This window comes from Bufo gargarizans, chromosome 3, assembly GCF_014858855.1.
Source record: "Bufo gargarizans isolate SCDJY-AF-19 chromosome 3, ASM1485885v1, whole genome shotgun sequence".
NCBI lineage: Eukaryota > Metazoa > Chordata > Amphibia > Anura > Bufonidae > Bufo > Bufo gargarizans.
The window spans coordinates 562,160,207-562,174,409 of NC_058082.1; the positions used below are offsets into that span (position 1 = coordinate 562,160,207).

A 14,203-nucleotide genomic window follows, 5' to 3' on the forward strand; every position below is an offset into this window, starting at 1 on the left:
GGCGCTGGTAATGTCACTGTCCGCAGCAGACACCGTCTATTGAAAAAGTACACTGTATGTCACAGATATTTTTGGGATGCGCACACTTTACACAGGAGATGTGGCGCAGCTAATGTCACTGTCTATTTAGCGCAGGATGCACTAAAAATAGATATTGCTGCCACACAAAATAGTCCTTAAAAAGACTTTTGGGTCTCTAAAAAGTTTTGGTGGTAATAATCTTAAATCACTCCCTACACTGTCTGTCTCTTCCTCAGCGCAGCTCTCCCTGACTAAGAATGAGCCGAACATGCGTCATCGGATGCTATATAGCACTCGATGACGCGTTCCGGCCAGCCAATCACTGTAGTGCCATCAGCCAACATGACTACGGCATTACAGTGAGGGCAGTTCTTACCTGCACATTTCTTGGCTGCGTAGCAGCTAAAAAATGTGCGGGGCGGAGACTCAAACATTGCGCTCGAGCACATGCGTTATTCGGCCGAATACCACCATGTGCCAAGCATCGAGATGCTCGAGCCGAGCAGGTGTTTGGCCGAGCATGCTCGATCATCATTACTAATTACCTATTGGTGGGGTAATCTTCTTCTTTAGTATGGATAATAAGAACATGTGACCCCTTATTTTATAACCGAATCTCATGGCGTTTTAACGTCATTTTATCTCTGAGCACTGGATTATTTCTTGTTCATATATATCAATAGCTGCATCACCTCTGTTGCATGTTACCAGTAGTTCTTTATTTCCAATTCTCCCAAAAATGTCTGGTAGGTTTCTTGAAGAAGAGGAGATCTCCTGAAAGAGTTAGCAAATCTTCTAGGAGCTGGGAAAGAGTTGCCCTGTGTGTGGCATCAGAACTTGCATCATCTGATGCAGTTTCAAGCACCTAAACAAATATGGAAGGAATGAGGCCTACAGGAAAAGGGGGCACGACTGACAGGTTACATCAGAAAAGGGGGCATATTGTAAAAGGGATGTGGCTGCAAGATGAAAGATTTTCACTTGTTCTGTGTGCTGCTACTTCTCCCTTCCACATCAGTGGCTTCAAAAGTTGCCAATTATGCCCTATTTTTCATGTAAGATGTTCTAGAAATGTGAGCTTGAACTTAATTCTTCCTTGTTCCTTAGATAAAGGACTTCTACAGAAAAAGTTTCCTTTGAAAGATGATGGTGGTTTCCATCAATGAACCACCAAGAATGGACACGGACAGAGACCACATGGCTGTGGGGATATTAGACCTCACCCTGGAGATCATCTACTTGATAACTGGAGAGGTGAGAGTCTCACATGACATCACTCTTATCTCTATTAATAATACAGGGAAATGACTGGAAAGGTGAAGGATTCTTTGGATACATGTAGTAATTGGTGTCTCCCCATACACAGGATCACACAGTAGTGAAGAAGTCGTTTGGTGAGTGTGTGACACCCCATGTGTTGGGAGAATGGAACAGGAGTCCAGGAGCCATCACTGAGCCTCCACCTCATTCACTGATACATGAGCAGAAGATTGTAGAACTTACCAACAGGATCACTGAGATGCTGACCGGAGAAGTGAGTACTGCTGGGAATGATGGGACATTATACAATAATGCCAAGGAGGTGTTTGGAGGATGACTGTATGATTGTGTTGTCAGGTTCCTATAAGGTGTCAGGATGTCACTGTCTATTTATCCATGGAGGAGTGGGAGTATTTAGAAGGACACAAGGATCTGTACAAGGACATCATGGTGAAGGATCACCATCCCCTCACATCACCGGGTAAGAGGAGACCTTCCTTCATTATAGAGGAGACCAGGTTTTAAGGATCACCTAGATTAACCCATCATCTGATCATCACATATAGACAATGTATTCAGTCACTGGGTTTATTTCCTGTAGATGAGTCCAATAGGAGAAATCCACCAGAGAGTTGTCCCAGTCCTCTTTATTTCCAGGATTGTCCAAAGGAAAAGCAAAATGTCCCACTGGATCATGAGGTGAGATTTCTACAAATCCTCTATAGATTGTGGTAATGACACTTTCCAGTAAACTTCTCCAGCAGTGAAGTCTATGCTATATTTAATTATGTTTTTTTTTTTATGTGGTTGGTAGTGGCTGCAAATGGTTTTTGGTTTAATTAAGGATTTTGTTAAACTTTTTGCAAATGCACTTGGCAATTATGAGGTTCTCCAGTTTTTATTTTTTTATTAATGTGCAATCCTCAACTTAGACCATTAATATCAGATTAACGGGGGTCCAACATTTCACAGCTCTGATGATCATCTGTACTCAATGAGGTGGAGCTCATTACTACAGCACTTCTTCCATTCACTTGAACGGGAGCAGTGATGCAGTAGCCAGTTCTGTCAACCACACATTGGACAGAGCTGTGTAGTTTCGGCTAGTAACAATTGTAAGGGATTGCTCTCTCTCAGGGGGTCTCAATCACAGGTTCTCGCAGACAATCAGATTGAAGTACAAACAATGCTTTATTTTCTAGCACTTTAGCACAATACAGTAACCAAAATAACTCCTGCCAGTCTAGGCACTACCTAATACATAATTCATTCCCTGACTCACCTCTACAGAACACAATTCACATATGTGATACGATGCGGCTTTCTCAGCTCAAACAGTCCAGCAGCCTCCAGGCTGTGACTACAACCACATCAGTACCTTTGGGGGATTTTGGCCCAGAAGTCCACCTGACTCTGGCCGTGCGACCCTCTCTCTGCAGGCATCACTAGGTCCCCCAATTTCAGGCTTCCTCAGCCTTTCTGCAGCGAGACAGACCGCCGGGAAAACATGTGAGGCTACGGTGGGCCGATGGGGGTAGTAGTTGTTTGTACTCACGGTTAGCAGAGCCTCCCTGGGCTGGCAGTGCAGTGGATGGGAAGACAGCACTAAATCATCTGGTGCACTCTCTATTGCAGGGAACACCAGCCAGATGGAAGTTGAGGTGCCCTTGATGGTATAGGTGTTTAAGGTGCTTTGGTGGCTGGGCCCCTGTGTTCGTGACACCAGGACCGTGAGTGATGACTCAGAAATAGGTTCAGTAGTATTCCTTTTATCAGGTTTCGGCAATTGTCAGTTGAGGAGTTCTCTTTAAGGCTGACACTTTACAGGCAAGACTTCTGTAATTATTCTAAGTCCAAACTATAGCACTGTTTTCTACTTATCTTGAGCTATCCAATAAGGGCGTTCACCCTCGTGGTAGGCATCAGTCTTCTGCTACATTATTTGCAGTATGCTCTCCTGAAGGATTCAGGTTTTTAGGATTCCACTATATCCCGGAAGGCTTCTAGTGAATAAGGACAATTCTGCGCACTAATCCATTCGTGTCCCGGCACTCCTAAAGTTGCTCTAAGGCACTTGTGCTTGTGAAGTTTATAGGCTGGATTCAGCTCTAACCCTCACTAGGCTTGCTTCATATTTAGACATAGACTTACGGTCTTGTGCTCAGCTGCTGTAGATAAATGTTCACTGTACTCCCTTAGCCTGGCCATGACCAAGGGGTAGAAATAGCAGACTACATGGTGGACGATGCCGATTTCTCTCCTCCATACACTTGCTTACCTCCTCTCACTAACTACTTCACTTCAACCAACTTTATTAACACACCCAAACTATATACAGTACAGACCAAAAGTTTGGACACACCTTCTCATTCAAAGAGTTTTCTTTATATTTATGACTATGAAAATTGTAGATTCACACTGAAGGCATCAAAACTATGAATTAACACATGTGGAATTATATACATAACAAAAAAGTGTAAAAAAAACCCTGAAAATATCTCATATTCTAGGTTCTTCAAAGAAGCCACCTTTTGCTTTGATTACTGCTTTGCACACTCTTGGCATTCTCTTGATGAGCTTCAAGAGGTAGTCACGTGAAATGATCTTCCAACAGTCTTGAAGGAGTTCCCAGTTCTAAGGATGACATCGTTGTTAAACCGGCGGACAAGGGGGGAAACATAGTCCTCATGTCCAGGGAATATTATTTGAAGGAGGCCCTCAGACAGCTGGGAGATACCAGCGTTTATGAAAGGATACGAGGGGACCCCGTGGCCAATATCCAACAGTTACTTGTCCTTTATTTCTAAATATGTGGAGGTTGGTTTCCTCCCCAGTAACATGGTGGACAAACTTGTCCCATCCTCCCCAGCTAAACCATCCTGGTACTTTCTTCCGAAGGTCCATAAATCACTGAGCCAGCCCCCGGGGCGTCCTATCGTCGGTAGGTGACGGAGCCCTTGTCCAAGTATGTGGACTGGCTCTTGAGACCCGTACTCACCAGTGCCCCTGCATACCTCAAAGACACCAATGACTTCTTGACAGCCATTAAAGAATTACATTGGCAGGATGGGTACCAATTGGTATCCCTCGATGTGGAGAGCCTCTACACCCGCATCCCACATGATGCGGGTGTAGAGGCGATCCTCGACATCGTGGCCAATATGGGCAAAAGCCAGATATATTGCAGTTTCATTGGTGAGGCACTGGAGTTTATATTAACCAATAACGTGTTTCAGTTTGGGGCGGATTGGTACAAGCAAAAAGTGGGTACGGCCATGGGGACCCCCGTCTCCTGTACATTCGCTAATATGTACCTCGCTAGATTTGAGGATAGGTACATTTACTCTATCATGAACCCGTATGTATCCAAATTGAAAACGTATCTACGGTTCGTGGATGACGTGTTCATAGTGTGGGAAGGTACTGAAAGCGAGTGTAGGGAGTTTGTGGGTTTCCTCAATAGCAATGATATGGGTATGACGTTCACCCTCAATTTTGGAGGCTGCAGATTGGAGTTTTTGGATGTGGCTGTCCTGGTGGAAGGCGACGAGTTGGCCATGGAGGGCTTTTGCAAGCCCACGGCGACCAACTCCTTGCTCCGCCACGACAGCTTCCATCCGCCCAGCGTGAAGAGAGCCGTACCATATGGACAATTTGTCAGATTAAGGCGCATTAATAGTAAAAATAGCAGTAATTGTAGACAGGCAGAGGATCTAAAAAAACGCCTAATAGAGAGGGGGTACCCAGTAGGACCATTGGAGGAGGACATGAGGAAGGTTGAAAAGCATTTCTCCCAGGATAGTTTACTTAGGAGGGTAAATCACAGAAATAAACAAGGGAACACAGATTCCATGAGGTTTGCATTTTCATTTAAATACAGCCCTATGGCAGAGCGCAATCGCTCCGTTATTTTTAAAAATTGGGATGTATTGAGGAGAGATGCAAGCCTGCATGAACTCACTGAACAGAAACCACTGATTTCCTTTAGAAGGGCACATACCGTAAAAGACAGACTAGTCAGAAGCAGGTTTAAGCCCAGTAGGAATGAGAATTGGCTTAATAGCAATTTACCTAAAGGGAATTTTAAGTGTGGCAACTGCTCGTTTTGCAATTACAACTCCTTGAAGAAATGCATTGGATTTGCAGGTATCCAACATAGAGTGAACACCTTTATTAATTGCAGGAGCACATATGTAGTGTATCTACTATTGTGCCCCTGCGGACGATTTTATATTGGCAAAACCATCAGGTGCCTGTTTGAAAGGTTTAGGGAACACCTGAATTCAGTAAGAACAGGAAAGGGGTGCCCCAGATTCATCCAACATGTTAAAGAAGTCCATAATGGTGACGCTAGTTGCATTTCATTTTCTGGATTAGAAATAGTACCTACTCCTCTGCAGGGGGGGATAGACACCGCCTCCTCCTGCAGATGGAAGCCCGGTGGATCCTGAGCACACAAGCATTAGGAGAACTTGGATTGAACGATAGAAATGACCTCAGCCCATTCCTGTAATTAAGTTTCCTTGATTTTATTTATTCACATGTGTCTTATATACTTGTATGTTTGTCTCTGATTTCTTGCTGATTTGTTACAAATATGTTGCACCTTCTATGTTTGTAGTTGTTGAACGCAACCCCTTTTGCCTAGATGCGGCCTGATTCGTCTATTTGTATGACGTCGGCCTGCGCCGGAGGTTAAAGGAAGTGCGGACACAAGCACGCATTGAAGCACAGCCTGATGAAGCGCAGATAGCGCGAAACGGCCGCCGCTGTTATTGCGTGTTTGACTTGTCCGCCCCCTGCCTGATTGTGGCTGAATAAAGCTGTTTGATCGCATATTGGTGAGTGCCGCTGCATATTTCTTCTCCTTACCGATACTGAGTTCCCAGAGATGCTTAGCACTTGTTGGCCCTTTTGCCTTCACTCTGCGGTTCAGCTCACCCCAAACCATCTCGATTGGGTTCAGGCCCGGTGACTGTGGAGGCCAGGTCATCTGGCGCAGCACCCCATCACTCTCCTTCATGGTCAAATAGCCCTTACACAGCCTGGAGGTGTGTTTGGGGTCATTGTCCTGTTGAAAAATAAATGATGGTCCAACTAAATGCAAACCGGATGGAATAGCATGCCGCTGCAAGATGCTGTGGTAGCCATGCTGGTTCAGTATGCCTTCAATTTTGAATAAATCCCCAACAGTGTCACCAGCAAAGCACCATCACACCTCCTCCTCCATGCTTCACGGTGGGAACCAGGCATGTAGAGTCCATCCGTTCACCTTTTCTGCATCGCACAAAGACACGGTGGTTGGAACCAAAGATCTAAAATTTGGACTCATCAGACCAAAGCACAAATTTCCACTGGTCTAATGTCCATTCCTTGTGTTCTTTAGCCCAAACAAGTCTCTTCTGCTTGTTGCCTGTCCTTAGCAGTGGTTTCCTAGCAGATATTCTACCATGAAGGCCTGATTCACACAGTCTCCGCTTAACAGTTGTTCTAGAGATGTGTCTGCTGCTAGAACTCTGTGTGGCATTGACCTGGTCTCTAATCTGAGCTGCTGTTAACCTGTGATTTCTGAGGCTGGTGAATCGGATGAACTTATCCTCTGCAGCAGAGGTGAATCTTGGTCTTCCTTTCCTGGGGCGGTCCGCATGTGAGCCAGTTTCTTTGTAGCGCTTGATGGTTTTTGTGACGGCACTTGGGGACACTTTCAAAGTTTTCCCAATTTTTCGGACTGACTGACCTTCATTTCTTAAAGTAATGATGGTCACTCATTTTTCTTTACTTAGCTGCTTTTTTCTTGCCATAATACAAATTCTAACAGTCTATTCAGTAGGACCATCAGCTGTGTATCCACCTGACTTCTCCACAACGCAACTGATGGTCCCAACCCCATTTATAAGGCAAGAAATTCCACTTATTAAACCTGACAGGGCACACCTGTGAAGTGAAGACCATTTCAGGTGACTACCTCTTGAAGCTCATCAAGAGAATGCCAAGAGTGTGCAAAGCAGTAATCAAAGCAAAAGGTGGCTTCTTTGAAGAACCTAGAATATGACATATTTTCTGTTGTTTCACACTTGTTTGTTATGTATATAATTCCACATGTGTTAATTTATAGTTTTGATGCCTTCAGTGTTAATCTACAATTTTCATAGTCATGAAAATAAAGAAAACTCTTTGAATGAGAAGGTGTGTCCAAACTTTTGGTCTGTACTGTATATTATGTGGCGGATAGATGTAATGACATTGCCAGCCTTATGAATAGGAAATACCATACATTGCAAATACATTAGATAAATAGGCAGATGTTTAAAGTGTCCCTTTTACACACATATGTGGGATGCTGCATTTCTCTCTCACTCTCAGGCCTCCTCAGCCTTTCCTTCCCCCTGACTTATACACAGAGGGTTGGTTTTATGCCTCCTTGACCTCACCTGCGATCACCTCAGGTGAAAGGGAATACGTATGCCGGAAAGGTGTGGACTGCTAGATCCCACTACCAAACCTAACTGCCAATCCAAGTAAAATCCAGCCCAGAAGAAAATATATACAAAACTGTCTCAGCAAACTATACTTTGCTGAGACCACTGCAGCTTTCCGGATTTTAGTTATCTCACCCAGCTGAGGTATCCGGGTGGGATACACACACCTTCCCGCACTGTCCACATTACCACACAACACAATGCCAATCAGCTGCTTAAAAGCTGTGATGTTGCAGAATAATGGTGATGAACACTGCTGTCCACTTCAGGATCTGCTCAGATCATTTCATGCAGCAAAATAGCAAACATGTCTGCTGATGGATATTTAGTTGAATGTATACACTGTCCGATCACCACCCGAGGCAATCATTCTCCTTTTAGGCCACATTGTTTTTTTGTCTTCTAGGGTTTTTTGATCATTTGCAGGTTATCAGATAAAGTAAGGTTCCCTTATTCATTTTTCTCATGTCCTGAATGTGGTTTTCTTGCAGGAAAGTTATGGTGGAACGACGCGTGGACCAGAAAACCCTACATCAGAGTCATTGAATGGTGAGAGCCTTTCATACATTTTGTGTTTTTGTTCTGCCCTAATTTCCGACTGAGTTTACGTGAAACTTTCTGAATACCTCATCCAGTTGGAGCAGTTAATATCCACATTTCCTTTAATGCTCAAAGGATATTATATGATATCCTGTTCTCAGCGCATTTAAGGTTGGAGACACATTGACTGTACAATTCTTTACGACTGCCCATTGACTATATACGTCTGGGCGGTCGGTTGGTGATATATCTCTGCATGGACATTTAAAATATGTCCATGCAGAGATTGTGCCTGCATGTGAATTGTGCAGTTTCGGGAGTGGAGGTCCCGCCATCAGTCACCGTAGGGCTTGGCATAGATAAAGCAGAGATGTTTTTTTCTTACTGACCCTACCTTCTTTTTGGTATGTTAATCCAGGAGCTGACACTGGTGACTTTATTATGCTTTTAACAATATTCATTGTGGTTTTTGAGAAAAGGTGGTTCACATGCTTGTTTTGGTTTAGATTTTATAAGTAGTAGTCCATATTACAGCTCCACATGGTATGTTACCCAGCTTACCCAGGACCCTGAAAGGTGAACTTTGAAGTGAAAAATGGGGTTTCATTTAGGTAGATTTTGTATTTAGCAGTCTCTCTTACAGACCCCTATGCCATGTTACTTAGATTTCCCCGGACTCTGAAAGGCCGATCAGCCTAGCGATGCTACAATATTGAGGAGGTGTCATTGTCTTTGTCCATTGCAGTTTCACAGAGATTCTTACCCAGCTTTCCTAGGCTCTAGTTAGCCTGCTATATGACCGATAGGGCTGTATCAATTCACGACAAGGCAGGTCTGCCATTCTGCAGTCTGAGAATGCTGGGTAACAACTTGTGCTGGGCTGTGATGGAGTATGATAAAGATAGACCACAACACTCATTTTTAGAAGTTTGAATCAATTGTATTTTTAATATTTTCATCAGACCATCCAGTAGTAAATAATGTGCAAACTGGCCAACGTTCGGTCCTAACACAGGACCTTGTTCACGGCTTTAGTTACTTGTGGCATGCTTCCTGTTGAACTCCGTCCAACAGGAAGCATGCCACAAGTAACTAAGGCCGTGAACAAGGTCCTGTGTTAGGACTGAAACGTTGGCAAGTTTGCACATTATTTACTCCTGGATGGTCTGATGAAAATATAAAAAAAATACAATTGATTCAACCTTTTAAAAACGAGTGCCGTGGTCTATCTTTATCATATTACTTCTATTACCATTTAGCACCGTACCAAAGAAAGAGGAGTGCCGTCCAACACAATTCTTAACACGGGCTGTGATGGAGGACATATTGGTTATAGAAAATACACTGCAAACTATCCTATATAGTATCAGGGCAATGGAGTGTTGTCATCTATCTTTCCCAGCACCCCAGCAAAGGTTGTTTTTTATCATGGTTTTATCACTAAATAACTAAGCAAATTCCGGAAAAGCTAGGTGACAACTGTAACCGAGGTTGCACTTGGTACATGCATTCTGTAGATGTGTTGGACTGGGGTTCCTTGGGCCCACCAGAAGAAATAAAGGCCCAACCCTCATACCATCAATAATGTCTAATAGGTTTTAATTCAAAGTGGCAATTTATTGTCTCCAAAAGCAGCCCCCAATTTTTTTTTTCCTCTGAACCTTTGGGTCCCACGATGGTATCAGACCATGGGTCCACTGGAGGATCCTTTGGTACTCTGGTGAGCCAAGCCAACGCTGTATAGAATATAAATGCCTATAGCGTCATGCCCAGTTTGGTCTCCAGTATACCATTCCCCGAAGCTCCTGAAAAACACTAGCACCGGCCCTAGGAAGCAACTGCTTGGGGAAAAGTCACTGTGACAGATTATATAGCCAGTAGAGATGAGCAAAGTTTTGAAAAGTTTGATTTGGCCGCTTCACGGAACTTCAACAAGAAATTTGATTTGTTACGAATTACTTAGTCACAAATCGCTTTACATTGTATGGAGCCGGCACAATGACGGGGAACAGCGATCGAGTTGCCCCCATCATTTAACCCCACAGATGCCGGACTGATCACAGAGTCTGTGACTCGCATTCAGTCTTTCAGGAGTTAATCGGGGGTTTAAATTTTTTTTTTACTCACCTCATCCACTTGCTTGCGGAAAGGCCGTCCCCTCCTGTCTTGATTGAAGAAAACATGCCAAAGGACCTGCAGCGAATGTGATGACATCATAACGAACACCACAGGTCCTTTGGTGGGTTTTCTTCAATCAAGATAGGAGCGGACGGCCTCTATGTAAGCAAGTGGATGAGGTGAATATAATTTAATTTTATTTTTTAAGCCACCATTTTAGGACAAAAGTGATTAGTTCCCACGAAGCGTGAGGAAATTTGGCTTCGTGATTAATCAAATTTTTTCTAAATTTTGGATCGACGTCCACTTTGGATACTTTGATTCGCTCAACACTTATAGTCAGAGCCACTACCACTCTCATCCTCTGCTTCAGCTCCTCAAGGGCGCATTGCACTGGTACTGTTGGCACTACGGCTGGTGTGTGACTGTGTTCAGTACTACTAGTATTATTAATACTACAGCTGCTATTATTGTGTTCTACTACTGGTACATACTGGCACTGCATTTTTTAATACTATAGGTAACTAAGAGATTCCTTCAAATTAAATAGCCACGCTCAATTGTAGACAAAGTATAAAGCCTAAACCCAGCTCATTCCTCCTAAACTTCCTGGTTCACGTGCACTAGCATCAGAGGGGAGACTGGGAGGGGGAGAAGTCAGGGCTGCAGCCTGAGAGAAGTGTACACTACTCTTAGACTGCCAAGTTTAACTGTTACTGCCTATACACAACCATTTGGCATTTGCAGTACACAAGAAAAAGAATACTTTGACCCTTTAAGTGCTTTTGGCAATAAATCACAAATTAACTCTTTAGTTGTGCTTCACCACAATTAGAGAAATTTTCATGTTATGAAATCCGTTCATGCTTCGTTTGGTGGTAGAAGCATAATTGCGTTATGGATTCTATTACCACGGACCAGAACGCAATTCTATAACAGAAGTATATGGCCTGCATAACGGATCCGTCCCATTTCCGTTATGCAGGAGAGGACTCCCCTGCATAACGGAAACGGAACAGATCCGTTTTGCAGCCCAAAGACTTCTATTATGACGGAATGAATAACAGAATGCCTTTAAAGGCATTCTGTTATGCATTCCATTATAGAATTGTGTTATGGTCCGATGTAACGGAATCCATAACGCAATTATGCTTTTACCACCAAACGAAGCGTGAATGAATTTCAAAATATGAACTTCGCTCATCTCTAACCAAAATATTCAACCTTTAGCAGACAAAACAGCAGCTATTAATCATAATGGTTTAATATGACTTTTCTTTTTCCAGGTGAAGACTGTATGAGAGGCTCCGACTCACATCTCCTTTTATCGCTTGCTCATACCGTAGAAGAGAATCAATCACGGATTAGCAAAAATAGAACTGTACAGAGACAGGGTAAAATTTTTGCATATTCTGAATATGGAAAGAATTTTAAAAAGAAACAGAATCTTTCCAATCATGAGAGAATTCACAAACCTGAAATGCCATTTTCATGTTCAGAATGTGGGGAATGCTTTAGCCACAAATGTTGTTTTCTGGGACATCTGAAAACTCACACAGGGGGGAAGCCGTATTCATGTCCAGAATGTGCGAAATGTTTTAACCGTAAATCACATCTAGTGGTACATCTAAGAATTCACACAGGGGAGAAGCCATATTCATGTTCAGAATGTTGGAAATGTTTTCGTCACAAATCGGGTCTTTTGAGACATCTAAAAATTCACACAGGTGAGAAGCCATATTTATGTACAGTATGCAGGAAATGTTTTCGCCAGAAATCGGTTCTTGTGACACATCAGAAAACTCACTCAGGTTAGAAATCATTATAATGTTTAGACTACATGGAATGTTTTAGGTGTGGATCTCTAGTGTAGGACCTCTACATGAAGATGCCTTGTGATCTACAGTGGGGCTTGAAAGTTTGGGAAACCTTCAGAATTTTGCATATTTCTACTGAAATTAAAGATAAATCAAACAAATTAGTCAAAAATGCTAGACTTGGTCATTTCTTTCTTATTTGAAGAAAATGAACCAATAACACATGTTTGTGAGTGTCAAAATTATGTGAAACTATGCTTTCAGTAGCTGGTGTGACCCCCTCCCACCCCTTTTTGCAGCAATAACTGCAACTAAACGTGTCCGGTAATTGTTGATTAGTCCTGCATGTTGGCTTGGAGGAATTCTAGCCCATTTCTCCATACAACTCAATTATGTTGGTGGTTTTCCAGGTCACTTCAGGTACATCTACAATATTTCTATTGAATTAAAGTAAGTACTTTGACTTGGCTGTTCCAAAACCTTAACTTTATTCTTCTTTAACTATTATTTGGTAGAGTGACTGGTGTGCTTAGGGTCGTTGTCTTCCTTTATGACCCACATTCTCTTGAGATACAGCTTATGGACAGATGTCCTGAAATTTTCTTTTAGAATTTGCTAGTACCGTATATGTATAATTCGGAATTCATTGTTCTATCAATGAAGGCGAAGCACTCCTGGCCCAAATGCAGCAAAACAGCCCAAAACAACGACACTACCACCACCATGTTTTACAGATGGGATGAGTTTTTTTATGCTACAATGCAGTGTTTTTCTTTTTCCAAACATAACTCTTCTCATTTTAAACCAAAAAGTTCTATTTTAGTCTCATCCATCCACAAAATATTGTTCTAACCAGTTGTAACCTACTGGCTTGTTCAGGTAACCTTTAGCAAACTGCAGATGGGTAGCAATTTTCTTTTGAAAGAGCAGCAACTTTCTCCTTGTAATCCTGCCATTCACACACACTATTGATATTCTCCTCATGGTGGAATAATGAACATGAACTAACTTACCTAATGGTAGAAAAATGTTTAGTTGCTTAGAAGTTACCCTGGGTTCCTTTGTGACCTCACAGACTATTACACACCTTGCTCTTGGCATGATCTTTGTTGGTCAACAACTACTGGGGAGGGTAATAATGGTCTTGAATTTCCTCCATTTGTACACAGTCTGACTGATTGTTGATTGGTGGGGTTCAAACTCTTTAGAGATGGTTTTGTAACCTTTTCTAGCCTGAGCATCAACAACTCTTCTTTTGAGGTCCACAGAAATTAAACAGGTCACCCACTCACACCTGATGATCATCCCATTGATTAAAAACACCTGACTCACCTTCAAATTATCTGCTAATCGTAAAGGTTCACATACTTTTGCCACTCACAGACATGTGATATTGAATTCCAATAAATAAATGACCAGGTCTAGATTTTTACTCATTTGTTTAAATTGGTTATTTTTATCCACTTTTAGGAATTGAGTGAAAATTTGATGCAGTTTTAGGTTGAATATAGAAATTTTGAAAAATGTATAAATTCCAAAATACTTACAAACGTTCAAGCACTACTGTATAACTTAAAGGTTTGGTCCAGGATTAGAAGATCAGAGGCAGCGAAGGGTCAGTACAAAGGTCGGGTCAGGCAGAGGAGTCCAGTAACCAGGCAGGGATTGGTACACAAACAGACAGCAGAAACTTAGCTTTTACAGAAACTTAGCAAGCTATGGAACCTATTGCTCAGATACCTGTCCACAGTGGAGAGTGCTTTAAATACACTAAGGTTGCCAGCCAATAACTGGTGAAGATTAGGATGCAGGCATGCTGGCCACCTCTTGTTTAATATTGATGACCTATTCTCGTTATAGCACTGCCTTATCTTCTCAGTTTCCCTCAGCCTATTCGTTTCTATGGGAAGGCTCTTTAGTATTCACTTGAACAGGAAGAGCCATCCCATAGAAGTGAATAGAATGGCT

At 42.5% G+C, this 14,203-nt stretch overlaps 1 protein-coding gene across 1 annotated transcript; it reads left to right on the forward strand.

Annotated features, from left to right (window-relative positions):
• The first annotated feature begins 1,079 nt into the window (after positions 1-1,079).
• Positions 1,080-13,717, forward strand: LOC122930695 (oocyte zinc finger protein XlCOF8.4-like). Its single transcript, XM_044284254.1, has 6 exons — positions 1,080-1,275; positions 1,388-1,555; positions 1,639-1,762; positions 1,883-1,980; positions 8,252-8,309; positions 11,705-13,717. Exons 1-6 carry the CDS (start codon positions 1,165-1,167, stop codon positions 12,232-12,234), a joined length of 1,089 nt encoding a protein of 362 aa, XP_044140189.1. The 5' UTR covers positions 1,080-1,164; the 3' UTR covers positions 12,235-13,717.
• Positions 13,718-14,203: the final 486 nt, after the last annotated feature.